This window comes from Mastigoproctus giganteus, chromosome 3, assembly GCF_048544385.1.
Source record: "Mastigoproctus giganteus isolate SK-2022 chromosome 3, ASM4854438v1, whole genome shotgun sequence".
NCBI classification, from domain to species: Eukaryota; Metazoa; Arthropoda; class Arachnida; order Uropygi; family Thelyphonidae; genus Mastigoproctus; species Mastigoproctus giganteus.
In genome coordinates this window covers 95,729,438-95,747,787 of record NC_143577.1, presented here as the reverse complement: position 1 = coordinate 95,747,787, position 18,350 = coordinate 95,729,438, and the positions used below count along the sequence as shown (strand labels likewise).

Genomic DNA, 18,350 nt, shown 5'->3' with positions numbered 1-18,350 from the left:
AATAAAATGTATGCTTTTAGCACAGCAAACCAGTAGAGCGAAATAATAAACTAAACCAATGAAACCATACAAAAGAAAAAAAAAGGGGGGGGGGGGGAGTAGTGTAGAAGGTACCCTCTTCTTGACTACTTCCCCTTTTCATTTGTATGGTTTCATTGGTTAGTTTATTTCGCTCTACTGGTTTTCCATGTATGCATTTTATATTTTATGTATACATGCCATGGCATACATTTTATTTTAGTTTATTTTATGCAGCATTTGGTGGAATACGCATATTTGCTGCCACTGATGTTTGCCGCACTAATTTTTATTTATATCTTTGTTTTCCTTGTTATTTTTTCATTTTAATATGTTAAATTTTAGATTTATTTATTTACACACACACACACACACGCACGCGTGTGTGTGTGGGTAAACTTTATCATTGATTTTATTTTTCATACGCTATAAAAGAATAAACCGTTAATTTTATTACTATAACCCTTGGCAAACCGAAGGTCATGAGCCGGATAGCATCATTCTTCTCTTTCTTGGTGATTCCTCCCTCCGCCTCTCTCTCTCTCTCAGGGTAACTCAATTTTTTTTTTTTTTTTTTTTTTTTTTTGGCTGGTGCAGCATAAATCTTAGGTTTCCTTGCACCATATGGCTAATAATAATATGTGGCGTTAATGCTATTGTAAAATTATTAATTAAACATTATACGCACATTTTTTTTATTTAGAGCATGATCCTATATCTCTTTGGATTGGTGTTTGCCGCGATTTATATTTTGGATGGAACACATTTCAGGCATTAAAGCCTAATGGTATTGACTAGCAATTTGGTGGCTTTTGGTAGCCGGTTCGCCTTTTTTTTTTTATTGTTAAATCCTAATTTTACTAGTTAAATACTAACTTTATGATTCTATAGCTAAAGAAACATGTTGAAAAACAAAAAATTAAATAACAGCAATTCGAAAAGGAATAAAAGAGTTAAGAGGAAATAGTAAATTACATTCATCCACTTGCCATCACTCCGCTACTTCGTGAGGTGCTTTGAACCGGCCGGCCTAGCGGGGTGGGTAAAGTGCCTGTCTGGCAATCCAAAGGGCGCGGGTTCGAATCCCGCCTCGGGTTTGGATCAGAGTAGAAAATGCAAGAACTTTGGGAGGTGCAATATGACCACAGAAGCCGATGCGCCAACAATTAACAAAAAAAAAAAAAAAAAAAAAAAAAGAGGGGCTTTGAACGCACAGATAGCCATGCGAAATGAATGTCTCATGCCTACCCATTTCTGCAGTCCCAATAGCAATTTTTCTATTATTAATTGCCTATTTTCAATTTTGGTATATCCCAATTAATGTTGGTAATATGTGACTGAAAGTTAATTTCTTTTATGTTTGGTACTTGGAAAATTAGGATTGGAAGCTTAATGGGTATGCACGAGTGTGCGCGTGTGTGTTTATAGCGATATGCGCCCATTGTACCTCACCATCTCTGTCCGTACATCCGTTGGCAAGTAAAAACTCGATTCCCAATGAACAGATTTCATGAAATTGTATATTTAGGCTTTTAAAAATATTGTTCGAGCCATTTGAATTTCAGTAACATCGAACAAATAGAAATCTGGCTATTATTATTATTTTTTTTTCATTCAATTTGTATGTAAAAAATAGAAATTGGGCAGTTATTATTTTTTTTTTCATAGTTTGTATGTAAAAATCAATTTCATTGATTAAATGTAGTTTTAATGCAGTATGGTTAGCTTTAGACAGTTCGTGCACACTTCGCGTGTATTGCTATGTAATACTCACAAACATGTGTTCTTTGTGAAGATAGGCGCCCCCGTAGCCAGGTAGGAAGGAGCAACAGTGCGTAGCACACGCTTCTTGATTAGACCGGGATTCAAGCCCGTCACTACCAAATAGGGAGAATGCGGAAAGGTCAGGGAATGACCACCGCATATTCCCGGAGCAATATGGCCTTAGTTGCTAATGCTCCTAAAAACCAAATAACAACAACTTTGTGAAAATATATACAGGGTGTCTCAAAAATACACGGCATAACTTCACGAATGAGTTCCTCATATGTAGACAATAAAAATATTTTATATCAACATGTTCCGGAAATGCTTGATTCCCGAGTTATTAACCGGAATATCATACCTCCCGCAGGTGATTTCCTTCATCACAAGATACTAACATAATCTGGTGGTTTTCCATTCCCACCATGTACTCAAATCATGAGCAAGCGGATATGCACTTTATGTACGGTTTGGCGGACGACAGTGCTCTCGAGGCTCGTCGTTTGTACCACGAAAGGTTCCCAGAACGAAGTTGTCCAGACAGAAAAACGTTTGAAGGTATCCATCGCCGCCTTTGTCAACATGGGACCTTTACACCTCGTGCTGCCGACAGAGGACGACCAAGATCTACGACTCCTGAAGTAGAGGAGGAGATTTTGGGTGTTGTGCATGCCACTCCTGGAATCAGCACACGCAGAATAGCAATGCAACTGGCTGTTCAACGTTCAACTATTTGGAGAGTGTTGCGAGAATACCAATTGTATCCTTACCATCTGAACGGGTACAGTCCTTGTCACTAGCAGATTACCCTGCGCGAGTAATGTTCTGTCAGTGGTTCTTGCAACAGTGTGGTAAAACTCCCCACTTTCCTGCCTTAGTGAAGGATTTCCAAATTCCCACTTTCCTGCCTTAGTGAAGGATTTCCAAACTTTCACAATCAGCATGTATGGGCTGAGGAAAACCCACATGCAATTCTACCATCACATCACCAACAGCGGTTCAGCCTCAACATCTGGGCAGGTGTTTTTGGTGATAAGTTATTTGGGCCCCATATACTGCCAAAGAAATTCACAGGGCAGGCGTACAGAAACTTTCTGGAAAACAACATGCCTGATTTCTTGGACAACACGCCACTGATCATTCGTCAACAAGCACACTTCATGCACGATGGCGCTCCCGCACATTTCAGCCACCTAACCCGCAATTACCTGAATTGAATCGAAGGTTTCCTGGTCTGTGGATAGGTAGAGGTGGACGAACTACTGCCTGGCCTCCACGCTTACTGATTCACACCCACTAGATTTCTTCTTGTGGGGCCATTTAAAGTCATTGGTGTATTCGACTCCGGTAGCTGATGCGGAAACTCTCCGCAATCGAATTGCGGCAGGTTGTGAGACAATACGAAACATGCCAGGAATTTGGCATCGTCTTCGCGAGTCCATGAGACGTCGATGTGAGGCCTGTATTCAGGCAGAAGGTGGACATTTTGAACAATTACTATAAGGTGATGTGAACAATTAAGTATCATAGACAGACCTTCTAAACTCGGAAACCCAGCATTTCCGGAACTATGTTGATATAAAATATTGTCCACATATGAGGAACTCATTCCTGAAGTTATGCCGTGTATTTTTGAGACACCCTGTGTATATATATATCTTCACGAAGAGAGAGGCTTAAAAAGTATACGAAAGAAGAGTAATAAATATTATACAGTTGTAATTAAACTGAACGGCTAAGTTTAAGAGGACTTAAAACTATAGTTTTAATAAGTGTTTTTTAAAGTTATAATCTTAGTGATTATTTTTTTTTGTCGTACTTAGTATGCATGGGTTAATTGATAAGAAAATAACTATTCAATTTTCGCTTCTATTAATCTCAGAAAATAAAACTCGTTTAATTGAAGAAAAAAAAAAAAAAAACGAACTCGCCTAAATGTAGCGCACCGCGTACATTAACGTCTAACTGTTTATATACCCACATAGCACATGCATGGAATATTTATGCACGCACAGTGCTGCAAACTTTCCGTTTAATTTATTGAGCACAGGTCCTCCCCCTAATATCTTTAAATATTACTTTCTGCTAAACGCAGATGTGTCCTCCTGAGAGTAAAAGGTACAGAATATTGGATGTTTATAGATCGTTTGGGTGGAGGAAGTATTTTAAGCCGTGGAGGGCGAAAGCGAAGAAATATACACACAGTACCAATTTTTGCAGGGCGTTTTTATTTTTTTCTGCTAAGCTGACACCGCCCTGAAACCGGTTAGAATACAAAATATTTTTAAAAAAGTCATGCTTTGAAATGTAACTGTTGTGTTGGTAAATATCCTTACATTATCTGCTTGCAGATTTTGTCAGAATTCTACAGGGCTCAGTTCGACACACTGAGTTCCTCTTTTTTTAAGTTGGAGCCACATTCAGTACCATTTCTTATATCAGGAAACATAATTATCAAATATGTATTTTGAGAATATGAATTGAACATTCCTAAAGTTAAATTTTGTTGTCCCACAACATATAAGTTACTGCTAGAGCCTTTCTACTTTATGGAACGAATGATAAACAACCGTAGTTATATAGGAAGGCGGTTGCGCAGATGAGTTCACAAGTGGAGGAATTGCTTCAAGGATTTATTTCGAATAAACTGAATATTCGCCTCGCGGTATCAAATCATTCGGTAGTTTGCAGATAATGTTTCTCGCTATCATAAAATCACTGGATCACGCCATTGCCCGTGGAGTTTATGCTCCCTGGGGTAAAGGACAATTCAGTCCTTGGACAAGTTGAAAGAATCACCAGCGCTATCAACATTAACCTGCTATCATAAAAAAATGACATATTCCCATAACACTTCTTTTGTTTCAATATCATATCAGTATTTGATGTAAATACACCGCACAAGTGTGTGTACGGTGTATTTACACACACGTTCAATTTATTGAACATATTACTGTAAAACTCAATTCTTTAACAATAGAAAGCCAGTTCATATAAAAAGTATTATTTCCAAGTACATTACATTAAAAATAAACTGAATTATTTCTCTTCCAAAATGTACAGAAAGCGCATGATGCATCTTAAAAGATTTGCATAGCCTCCGTCTTAGAGGGCATATACCAATTTTTGTTAAAAACTTTTTAGCCGATCAGCCTTTCCAAGTTCTTGTGGGATCCTTACTCTCGTTCCTTTTGCCAAGAGCAGGGAGTACCGCAAGGGACACTATTAAGTGTCACGCTTTTCGTCATAAAAATAAATTTTATCACAGAACAATTTCCTCCAACTGTAAACAGCGTCCATGATGGGTAGACAACGGCAACAAGCCATTAATCGCCCTACTTTCTGGACATTTGCTAACAGTTTCAGATTCTCGCCGCAAAAGACCGTTTGCGTACACTTTTGTCGTAAGTGTAATCTTCATCCTCTGTCTCTTCGAAGTAAGCAGTTGTCTCTAAAATACGCTTTAAAACTGAAAACCTTAAAATTCTGCCAATCGTCCTTTCGGTATTCGCGTCCAAGGACTACTTAGAGTTTAACATCGCGGTAGACAAGGTAGCCCAAACACACAAGCAAACCCTTCCACCCTAGCATACTCATATTCCATCATGCGACTTTTCCCTTAAGAACTGGTAAAGTCTGCTATTCCATCATCAGTCTACCTGCAGCTCTATTCAGCTCATAGAGCTAAACACTCTGAATTCCTGTCAGTTTACACAGACCGCTCGAGTTCGAAATCGTGTGTAGAATCTGCTGTTGTCATTCCAGACACTGCTATATCTCGGCAGTTTCTTCCTGAATCCAGCATATACGGAGCTGCACATGGTGTAGAGTTATTCTTGGATCACATTAGAACTTGTAAGTACCAAAAGTCTATAATATATCCCGATTCTTTTATTACAGGTTTTATTATCTTTATGACACAGTTCTCATCCAGTTCTGTCTCGGGCTCAACAGAAGATATATTCTCTTTATCAACACAAGTTTGATATTCGCTTCTGCTAGATTCCTAGCCACATTGGGATTTGGGGAAATGATTTAGCTGACACTGCAGCTAAATCAGCAACTCCCACTAATAATCATTGCCTGTCAGTTGCCTATACAGACTACAGGCAAATAATACACAACAAGATACACTGTGCTGCCACTTTATTAGGTACACCCCTGCTGTGCACACGAAAGGTTTGTATCACAACGTTGCAAGTCACATGACCACAGTTGTGGATATAAATGCAGCAGAAAACCTTTCTAGTATCAGTCAAGCTTACAAACCGTAGCAAGAATGGGGAAAAGGAGTGATCTAACGGACTTCGAACGTGGCATGGTAGTAGGTGCAAGATGTTCTGTACAAAGCATATCTGAAACGGCAGTTCTCCTGAACTTTTCACGCACCACAGTTTCAAGGGTGTATCGAGAATGATGCAACGAACAAAAAACATCCTCTCAACGGCACTCCTGTGGAATAAAATCGTTTGTTGATGAGCGAGGTCAGAGGAGAATGGCTAGAATTGTGCAAGCAAACAGACGGGCCAAAATGCCGCACATCACGTCAGAATACAACCTTGGTGCGCAGAACAAAATATCGCAACGGACCACTAGTCGCACTTTGTCGCGAATGGACTACAACAGCCGACGACCACATCGCGTACCTTTGCTGTCAATGAAGAACAAGAGAGCACGCCTCCTGTGGGCCCAGCAATACCAGCACTGGACTATCGAGGATTGGAAAACAGTTGCTTGATCTGACGAGTCGAAGTTCCTGGTGCATCATTTTGATGGAAGGTTCAGAATTTGGCGAAAACAACATGAATCCATGGACCCGTCATGTCTGACGACTACTGTGCAAGGTGGTGGTGGGGGAAGTGTTATGGTGTGGGGAATGTTTTCTTGGCACACGTTGGGTCCATTGATACCCATAGATTCAAGTCTGAATGCCACATCGTACCTAAACATCGTTGTTGACCAAGTGCATCCGTTCATGTTGACAGTTTATATTCAAGTCAGATGGTTACTTCCATCAGGATAAAGCGCCGGTGCACAAAGCTCGAATCACTATGGAATGGTTCCAGGAACATAAATGACAATGACTTTTCTTTACTGCAGTGGCCCACTCAGTCCGCGATCTCAATCCTATTGAACATCCTTGGAATGACCTAGTAAGGCTGTTCGCTGCAGGCCTACACCTCCGTCGAATCTCGAAGAACTGCGTTACACACTCATGTCTGCATGGTACTCCATTCCTGCACAACGTTTTCAGCATCTTGTTCAATCCTTGCCTAGACGAATTCAGGCTGTTTTGAAGGTGTACTTTATTAGATGTATCTAATAAAGTGGCAGCACAGTGTATACTCCCAATGGCAAGCTTTTTGGCATTGACGGACAAGAAATAAATTATATCAGATAAAGCCTGTAATTAAAACATGGTAGTCAAGACTGCGCAGGGTAGTCTAGTCGTGCCGAGGGCTGATGACTCTCCTATGTGCGAGTCGTGTATTACCATTTTAACTATTAAACATACAGTAGAACCCGGATAAGAAGTTTTCCAAGGGAGTGGAGGTTTAGAACTTCTTACGAGGGAGAACTTCTTTAGAAGGAAAAATGACATTAAGGGTATGAAATATTAACTACACAAATAAATGAAAAGATACACATACATAAGTTAGAGATCATTTTTAAGTACTATTTTAGAATTTATAAATATTTTACTTTGCCTATGGGAAACATTTTTAAACCGAAGATTTCTAATTGCTTAACGTTCTGTTTCTTAAACTCATTACCAATTTGGAAGAATGAGCTCCTTTGAGTTTCAGCATACTTAAAAGATCACAATTACAATAAGACAGAGCAACAATCCACTAAGTAACTCCGAACTGTTCACAACTGTCAGAACTCGCTTAACGTGGTTGACATTTTGGATATCAATAAAAACAATTGCAAAATGTCACTTCCATTATATCAAAATGTTTATACTAAAAAGGTTTAAGTGCTTTGAAAGTCTCTGACTACGGAAAATTCACTAATTGAACAAGTTAATGCGGTGTAGTATCATTTTAGTTCGTAGTAAATCACCGAAGTAGGTGAAATGGCATCGGGTTTGTTATATCTCATATTGTGAATGTCTTCACAACGAGTTGCTCTGATATTGCAATATCAGGGCAACTCGTTGTGAAGGCATACACAATATGAGATGTAAAAAAACGATGCCATTTCACCTACTTCGGTGGTTTACTACGAACAAAAATGATGCTATGCACTAACTTGTTCGGTTACCAAAATTGTTTATTTTGTTTAATATTTTTAATACAAAAATAAAGTAATTTTCTAAATTACAAAAACATTAAGTGGGAAAACGTCATTATAGTAATACATTGTATATTCTTTATCACGAACTTTTTTACGCGGGAAAATAATACATTACAATATATAGAGTTGAAGGGACTTAAGAAACCAAAACTAGTACAGGAGGAAACCTCTTATGCGGGAATTTATCCGGGTTCTACTGTATTTTAGTTAATTGCATTAATTTTACCTATGTTCGGTGTATGTTTTTCTACTTTTATTCATCTGACTGAGCCTTTATACACTCAGTCAGATTTTATCAGACACTGACCACGTGTCAGATGTTTTTAAATTTCTACAAATTATTAATTTTTACAAATATATAATTTTGTGCTTATATTTTTGGTCTGAGTATACTAAAATTTATTCCATTTTATATTTGTATATATATTTTGATGTAGTATTTGCTTTTTAGTAGCTCATTTAATGGCACGTGGCCGTGGCGCACTGTAGCCTCAGTTGCTTTTGCGCCAGAAAAAAACAGAAACCAACCAAATCCAAAATAATTTTCCTTTCCCATGAAGTTGGTGCACATAAAAAAAAAAACAGAGTAAATATCCACCCTGCGCAGTCGGCTCTGATTTCCTGCTTGGGAAAATAGCCAATCCAGTACCAAAATTTGCAGATTGTCGGTTGACTTGTCGAATTCGCCCATTTTCTGAAAAAATACCAGAAAATTAGTTGTGCTGGATAATGGATTTCCCAATTTTGAAGGTTTACCTGTACAAATGAACCATCTATTTCCGGATTGAAACTCCTGAAATAGATGGTTCATTTGAAAATGATTTTTTTCATCCTTCAATAAAGCTAGTCTATTCAATAAGAGTTTTCCATGAATCTACTGACTGTTGTAAAAGTGTTTAATTTTTATTGTTTTGATGTATTTTATAGCATCATATTTTATATTTTTATGGAGTATTGGTTTGCTAATGCCAAAGTCGTTTTAATTCTGTTGTCAAAATGGCCTTCCTAATTGTTCTGCACTTCACTTGCTCACTAACTTAGTTTCATAATATTATGAAAATAAATCATAATTAAAAAGTTTAACAGTTCTGAATTGAACTAAATATTGAAAAACTGAACTAAATATTTCATTCTGTTTGTTTCAGATAGTGAAGATGATGATCGTCGTTGTAGTGATCTTTGCTGTTTGTTGGCTTCCATACCACATTTACTTTTTAGTAGCTCACCATCACCCGGAAATTGTTAGCTATAAGTATGTTCAACATGTTTATCTCTCAATTTACTGGCTTGCGATGTCGAACTCTATGTATAACCCTATCATCTACTGTTGGATGAATAGCAGGTAAGGACAGAATAATCACTGACATTTTAAATTTAATAAAAGTGCCACTAATTAAAAGAAAATACAAGACTATAATAATTTCGTATAAACAGGAGTGTCTTTTACATAGCATGTAATTCAAGGATTGTGTGAAGAACCACATATTCCTCTACTGCACTGTAGTTTCTTTATATAGAGATGTTCTTGTTCATACTCTGGCACGACCAACAGGTCACAGGAGTTTACAGTAAATCACGAATACGATCGTTGATCGTATTTAGCAGTCACACGAGCTAGAACCATGGTCCATCCGAAGAATGTGTTCTTCTCTCTCGCTCCTGGCCACTCGGCTATGTCAGGTCGCCTATGATGATGAATAAAATTAAAATGAGATAGTCTAAATGTAATTTATGATTGGTAGTGGTGCTTATATTGCACAACAACACGCGTTAGATGTCATATATGTGAAGAAGAGCGATGCATAGAATTAGAGGTGGAATTCACTGTTACGTGTACAAGCTAGTGCAACGCAGCGTTATTGAGTTTCTTACAGTGGACGGCTCTGCTATAGTAAGAATTCAACCGGCGTGTGGAAAAGGTCTACGGTGGAAATTGTATGTCATGCTCACGAGTGTACGAATGGGCAAATCATTATCATGAAAGAAGATAAACTCTGGAGGATTACCTTCGCCCACAACAAGATCACAGTTGTCGCAAAACAAACAGTAACTCAGCCACAGAGTGAAAAAAAGCCTATAAAAGTACCTCGCATCATTAACGGGATTCGAATCCGGGCCATTTCCAACGGGTGTGGAGAGGACAGTGATTATAAACGCTGTGCTACCCGAAAAGACCACATAATAGGATAATAATTATTATTATTTTAACGGTCCCCGGGTATTACTCAAATCCGTATGTGTGCATTGTGACTGTGGAAGTTTGTGTACACTGGCCGATTTCCATCTGTTGCGCGCTGAAAAACCCGGAATAACTTAAGTGAGAACCCTACTCCCTCAGCCTGAGATCGGCTAACTACAGCCGCGATTGAAGAGGACGTTAGCAATTCCTACGGTGATTGACAGGATTCAAATCCAGACCTCTCCAAACGAGTGACGAGACCATTGTCATATATTTTCACAGAATATCATCTCATAGGAAAAACAAAAAATAAAAAAAACTGAAAACGAACTCATCTGCCCACGTGTAATATTTCCATAAATGACGTGTGTTTTCTGATCTATTTGCCTATTTTTCTGTAGAAAACTCCGTAGTTTCCGGGAGGGAAAGGGGAACCTATGCTGGCTACGCCTGAGACTGAGTAGCTCAGCCAAGGAGTGAAAGAGCCCATAAGTTCCTTCCGTCATTGACGGGATTCGAACCTGGGCATTTTCCACTCTGTATGGGGAGGGCGATAAATACAACTACTGTACTAGACGCGCTGACTACCTAATAGGATGGTCGAAATAGAAATGTTGAGAGGGAGAAAAAATTAAGAAAGAAGCAAAAACCAAACTATTATATTAGGACACTCGAATATTTAAATTCATATGCCGTGCTGTGTGTCTTATGTCTGTTAACTGCATGTGTTCCGTGGTCGATTTTCCTGTTTTGCTGGACGAAAAACCCCAGTTTCTGGGGGAAAAGACCTTGCTATCTGTGCCTGATACTGATGAACTCGGCCACGGAGTGAAAAAAGCCCATTAAGGTTCCTCGCGTCATCGACGGGATTCGAACCTGGGCTGTTTACACCTGGTGTGGGGAGGACGATGATGCTACCCGTGCAGACGAGGAAAGAAACAGAAGATCTCGCACAGGTATGCCTGTGCCAAGAGAATTTCTCCACGGGAGCAGCCCGAGGCCAGCAGTTGATAGCGCAAAAGGCGCAGAAATCAGCAAGCCAAAGCAAAGTATTCAGAGAAATTCTGAGGTGGTGATACTGTTGTTATTTAGATCACAGGCAGTGGTAGAGGCAGAAGACTGTCGGGAGCAAAAAAGCAGTTGCTTGCGTCGGCTGAAGATCCTGTGGTCAAACTCTTGTAGAAGATCACTTTTCTTTGTAGTTTAAAAGCATGGTTTTATTGTCAGGAGTAATGGAGAACATTTAAACAGCAAGTGGTTGACGTAGATCATCGTAGAATATACAGGAATAAAGAAAATGCTTCGTCTTCTCCTCAGGGCGGCCGCACAAAACAGAGCACTCGGAAAGTTAAATATAACAAGTTTAGTGCTGTGGGAACTATGGTCAATTAATAATAAAAGGGCCATACAAACTGGGATGAAAACGTTTAAAAACACATTTCTACATAGAAAATGTAGCAGATGGTATTATTTTTTTTAGTGATCAAACTTTTAAGAGAATTGGACCAACGGTTTTGCCTCTGTTGAACGTCCCCAACCTTTTGGAGTATTGAAAGTAAAGCCTATAAATTCAATAAAAATTGAGTGCCTGATATTGAAACAAAAGCCACAAAACATAATTATGCACTACTCAAGATGTGGCCTCACCATTTCTCCACAATTATCCTACTGTATAAGTAGCAATTATCCTACTTATACAGTAGGATAATTGCTTCCTTATATCTGCTAGCAAAATTCCAGTATATCATTACCAAATCCTCATGAACTGCCCTGGCAGTCTGTCCGCACTGTTCAGAAAACTTCATATCTGACTGTACAATTAACACCAGATTTTTTTTTTTTTTTTTTTTTTTTCATTTTTCACTACTCCATGTAGTACCACACAGTCCATAGGTTACTCTGGAGTTACTACTACCAATTTGCAGTAATTTGCATTTGTCAAGGTTAAACTTCAGTTGCCATTTCTCAGCCCATCTACCTCATTTTTCTGGATTCTGTTGTAGTAGCATACTGTCATTACTGTATGTGCCAACCTTTTATCAATTGCAAACGTGGACAGTAAGCTTGATATACCTTCATCAAGATCATTAATAAATATTGAAAACAGCAATGGGCCCAACACTGAACCAATAATTTGGCGCCTCCGTAGCCAGGTGGGCAGGAGCAGCAGTGCGTAGCACACGCTTCTTGATTAGACCCGGGTTCGAGCCCGTGACCACCAAATACGGAGGATGCGGAAAGGTCAGGGAATGACCACCGCATATCCCCGGAGCAATATGGCCTTAGTTGCTAATGCTCCTAAAAAAAAAAAAATAAAATAATAATAACAATAATAGCATCTTCAATACGTTTCACTAAAAATTTGGGCCAATAGGCACATCGGCTATCATTCAGGTTTTGTTATCACTAAATTTCTTTCTAAATTTCCAAATTATCTTCTTTCCTGGTGTACCTTTTGTAGCGTAAAATTCACTGGTAAACTGATTTGGCACGAATTAGTTATTTCAAATAACTCTCCAGAATGCAACAACTCTGTGACAGGGACACATCTACTTCATTAATGAATGAACTTGTACATTAAATTATACATTTCTGTATGTATTCATTTCGAGTTTAACAAATATTCTGCGTTGCTGAAATAAAGAATTATCCTGTATAAAATAAATATTTCACTTCAGAAATACACTTGATCACTTTTAATAATTTGATGGAAGAAGCAACGACTGTCATTGAGTTTTCTTATAAACGGTAACAGAAATGGGCTCAAAATATGTCTAGCCATAAATCAACTTTCCAGCAAAAATTGAGTAGCTCATTCACCAATGCTTTTTCATTTCTGTAGTTCCACAATTATAATCGATTCTCCGTTAAAATAGCAAAAATAAAGATATCCAACATAATTAAAATCGTGTGGAAAAATAGTCATATCAAACATTTTATAAATGGTGTTTGATAATTATCTCAGAAAACAATGTGAACTGTTATCAGTGTCATATCTAGATGCAGTATTACTTTGGGAATAAAAAATTGCATCAAATTATGCCATTAATTTGCACGAACATATTTTCTTGAAATTTTTATTGATTCAAATAGGCAATACAGAAATTGTAATGTAGGCGCCCATTTATTTGAAAACAGCAGCAATTCAGCTAACTCCAAACAATGTTATATATTTTTTTAATATCAATGGCATAACTTCAATTTTCAATCGCTAGTTCAGATGTTTTAAAAATGGATACTCCCATAATGATGCCATCCCGATATATGTAATGAATGAAGTAGTCATTTACATGCAAAGTTATTTGCAGTTAGTCATTTACATTCAGAGTTATTTGTAATTAGTCATTTATTGCCCGCAACTTTATTGTTCTGCTTATGTTTCATAATTGAATGAGGCTAAATAAATATCCTTACTTTTCACATTGTTTCGGAGTCCAAACCTTGTCAAAAAAGAAAATACTTATCCAAAGAAAATAGTCTTTGGATTCTGGGATGACCACGCGGGCAGAAGGGTTCACTAGAGAATACAAGAAACAGCACGGTATTTAGCAGCCACCCAAGACATGTGTACCAATGCAACTTTGCTCCTGACCAACACCTGCTAGAGCGGTCTGGTTGCAGTTTCATGTTGTTCAATAGCGTGCAATTTCCTGAGCATTATTTAATGACTTTAAAAAGGTATTTGGCGTAAAATATACACTCGTATAATATATTGTAAATTGAAATTTCTTAATGGGGTATCCAAAATTAAATATTTATATTTCAGAACTAATTTATTATGTTTACAATCTACCGTTTTCAGACTGACACAAAACATAACTGAATAATAAACTGTCACTATTATACAATCAATAGTACCTTATAGGCTACTAGTGTGAAGAATGGTGTTGTTTTTTTCGTCTCACAAAGTCCTGGGAGTGATTGTAAAACTTGGAATGATTGTAAAGGTTGGGAGTGATTGTAAACAACTGAATTCTCATGCGACGTCCAGTTTGTAAGGATATTTAGATTTTGTTAAAAAAAAAAAAAATAAGCAAAATTCAAAGTAGCCATTACAGAAATTATCCACGGATTCCCTGGGAGCTGTTCGCAGAACCCTTGGGATCCGCGGAGTACAATTTGGGAACCACTATTCTAGGGCATAGTCCCTTTTATAAATATATCGTACCTGTCCTTTAGTTTTAGTTCAAATAATATATGTGTGTGTGTATATATATATATATGTTTTTTTTTTCTTTCTTTCTTTACTTATTTTAGGTTCCGGCAAGGATTCGCACAAGTGTTCTGCTGTTGCTCAAGAAAGTACGATGACGGGAAACTTTATGAACAGCGCAACCAAGCGTGTCCGAGACACAGCTGCTCAGAACAATACGCCGATACCCGCGTTACTTATAACGGTAACGTGAATGTGGCATTGCACACAGTTACAGAAACGATGAATGGAAGCGGAGGATCCAACACACCGTTCCTAACTCCCAAGTTCACAAGATCAGATAAACTGGCTAACCTGTAATTAACCCGCGCAATATTCATTGAAATATTATAGTTATCGAGGAAAAACGAAACCTACGTTATACAGTTTCTAATTCAAATGAAAAGGATGATGAAAATGTTCAAAACTTAAATGAAATTTTATCGCCATTCTTGTCGCTAATGTAGTAATGACTGAAACAGATTTCTGTAAACTCTCGTGTAAATAAAACTAAATCGTTTGTCAAACATTCTACTGATGTGTTTTTTTTTTTTTTTTTATTTATTTATTTTATATTTTTTTTTTTCATAGATTCTTAAAGAACTCACCCCTTAATAACGTAAATGCATCCTTCCATTATGAGCATTCCGGAAACTGGGCAGGTGCACAGGGCGCAGAGTGGCTAGAGGGGCCCAATTCCAATAAAAATATTAAACAGTATTTCCTACAATTAATAAAAATAACAAAAATGAAGTAATTTTGATAACAAATTTACGAAAATTGTCTATTATAATTAATCAGATTATTTGAATGTATTTTTTTTTTTCTTTGTATTTGCAGTTTTAATAAAGTGTTTGATATCTGATTCGTTGCCTTATTTTTGAAAATGTCTGGGCACAAAAAGAAAATCTTGCACGAGTGCAAGAACGGCTAATTACTGATTAGTAGACTTCGGTGATTTCTACCAATCATAACAGAAATTTACGAAACTACCTTCATCAAAAGTCTTCCCAGTGTAATAACCGGTGATGTAGAAGGCAGAAACGAAGGGTGACCTTCCCTGCAAAGAAACCTAAGGTGGCACCAACCCACAGGCATAGATGTACTGTAAGATCTTGGGAAAGTTACGCTTCGGAGATGATTGTTTTTGACCTTTTCACTATTGACGTGATTCTATGCCGTAGCAATGCCACATAATGAACAGCAAGAGAAAAATGAACAAAAAATATTGGCATTGAAATTCTCCATATGGTAGTGGAATACTGTATATCAAAATCAATACAATGCAATACTTTATTTTGAATAATTAACCGACCGAAAGGACATGGTTCTAAAATGGAGTCAAATATAAGAAGTCATTTAGCCCTTTTATTTCAGTTGTAGTTCAATTTATCGATGAGCCTGCGCTAAGCTTCAACGAGGCATTAACGAGGTCGGAACCATTACTCGAAGCGAGTCTGTCAGTGTCAGCTGACAAATATCTTGGCACTCCATTATTTTTAATCCATCATTCGCTGCTTTTTTTTTTTTTTTTTTTTTTTTTTTGTGAAATTCGAGTATTAGTTTTAGCGATTCATCAATTGTCGTTTACTTCAATGAATGCTACTTTATTTTGTTCTTTAGTGCAAAAAATCTGGGGAAAAATCCTAGGATCGGAAATGAGGAAGCAAAAATCATATGAACATATGTACCCAAACACTCTTTCTGGATATTCGCATAAAAAGCGATTTACAATAAGTAATAAGTACTAATATTAAATTTAGTACTCATCTTTCATTTGTAATAAGGAATCATTTCAAGTTATGTCCTTAACATAAGCGTACCCACGGGTTTTAAGTTGGCTACAGCGGATTAACTGACGGGTTAAGATGAGATGTCTCGTAGACAAATTTTTGTTTTCCTTAATTTGTTTAAATACCGTATAAATTTAATTTCTGTATTTGTAAATTTAACTTTAATATATATATATATTTTTAATTTCTACAGTATTTTAAATTAAATTCTTATCTTCTCTTCAGTATTTCTATTAAGTTACGTTCTCTTCTATAATCTTAAATTTTAACTTCAGTAATAAATAAAGGGGTAACAATATAATTATTGTAATCTAACATGAATCCCAGGGCAGGAGGGAGAGGATGACTGATGTGATTAATGGATGATCTTCAAATTGGTGTAACGTCAGACGTGGGGTCTCCTAAGGATCAATTCTTGTTGCAGATTTTTGTAGTGGTTAATGATCGGTCTCGCGCAGTCTTCAGGATAACTTAGAAAGAATGGTCAGGAAAGGGACAATTGTTTGCAACAAAATGGGAGGCCTTGCACTTGGGAATTGCTAAATAATTCAATCCCCAAAATAACTAATATACTTGGTGGGATTGAATTAAAAACAGTAGAGGAAGAAAGGGATCTGGGAAATATGATACTGGTGGACATAAAGTTCTCTGAGTAGTACAAACAGGCAGCCATGAAAAATCCATGGTGTACTATCGATGATTTATCGAACAATATCGTGTAGAGATAAGGAGGTCATAATCCCACTGTACAAAGCAATTGTAAGATTGCACATGAAATTCTGTGTCCAAGTAGGGAGACCCCACCTTTAATAAAAAAAAAAAAAAATTAAATAAATAAATAAAACCATTTAGCTTCTTTAAAGGGTCCAAAGACGAAACCGCATAGTGAGATCTGCAAAAGGCGACCATGTGAGGAAAGGCTTCGGTTATGTTGGTTACATAGTTTGACAACCAGGCACCTTAGAGATGATCTAGTTTGAGGTCTGTGAAGAATAATGAATGAATGCGAAATTTCTACTATTATAAAAGATTCCAGAACCAGCGACTGTTGATTAAACTTACGGGTGAAGAGGTTTAGACTGAATTGTAGAAAGTTCTTTTATGTCAAGTTGTTGATTAGTGTAACAAGTGACCTCCGCGGGTAGTTGAGATTGACAGTTGTGCTTATTCAAAGATCAACTAGTAGTTACCTACGTGAGGAGAGAAGCACATAATTAGTCTATTTTTTTGTAATTTTTTATATATTTTTTTATTTTTATATATTTTTGTATTTTATTTGTTATTTTTTATTTATTATTATTCTTTTTCATTATTATTGTGTTTATTTATAGGATTCCAGAACTAGGTGCCATAAATACAAATTGAGGGAAGAGGTTTTGTTTTGTTTGCAGGAAGAGGTTTAGACTGCATTGCAGGAAATTTTCTTTTAATCAGCGAGTTGTTGATTACTGGAACGGGTTACCATCTTGGGTAGTTGAGGCTGACAACTTCCATAATTATCTACATGAGAAGGGAAGCACATAATTAATATTTTCTTGTTTTACTTTTTAAGTGTTTTCTTTTATTTGTATATTTATTTTTTACTTAATTATTTTGCTTATTTGTTTATATTATTAGTTTTCTGTTTATTTGTTTATTTTTATTTATTTATTTTTGGCTGGAGCAGCTTGTCTTCCTTTGCAATATTATAGCTAATGCTAATACTAAAAACATTTTATTTCATATTATCTAATTTTACGTTAAAGCTTGTAAAAGTTCCAGTGTGGTATGTAGGAGTCATATCCCCACCCAAAACCCTGAACCAAAATTTCTGTTTGGGCCACTGGTCTTTAGCTTGCGATGAAGGAACAGGAGGTGTGAATGTGCCAAAACAGTATTAAATAAAACAGAGATATTGTCGCTTTGTTCGAAAGAATACGATCTGAAACTGCAGGGGAAGCATTTGCTTGTATTCTCCTTTCCCTCTCCATGATCCAACCTATTATGAGGCGTCTGCTGCATGTTGACATAGTCGAATGGTCAATTACTGAAGTGCAGTCTCGCACGCGTTTGAGTTGACTGTTACGCTCGCGTGACTGCTAAATATGGCTAATGCTTGCATTCT

General features: G+C 37.1%; 1 protein-coding gene across 1 annotated transcript in view; it reads left to right on the top strand.

The window, feature by feature from the left end:
* LOC150088168 (tachykinin-like peptides receptor 99D) overlaps nt 1-14,810 on the top strand; it is a 377,178-nt gene extending 362,368 nt beyond the window's left edge. The window contains exons 4-5 of the mRNA XM_090370597.1: nt 9,228-9,424; nt 14,519-14,810. Coding sequence (XP_090226723.1) covers nt 9,228-9,424; nt 14,519-14,774 — 453 coding nt within the window. The 3' untranslated portion in view covers nt 14,775-14,810. The remainder of the gene's footprint in view (nt 1-9,227; nt 9,425-14,518) is intronic.
* The last annotated feature ends 3,540 nt before the right edge of the window (nt 14,811-18,350 follow it).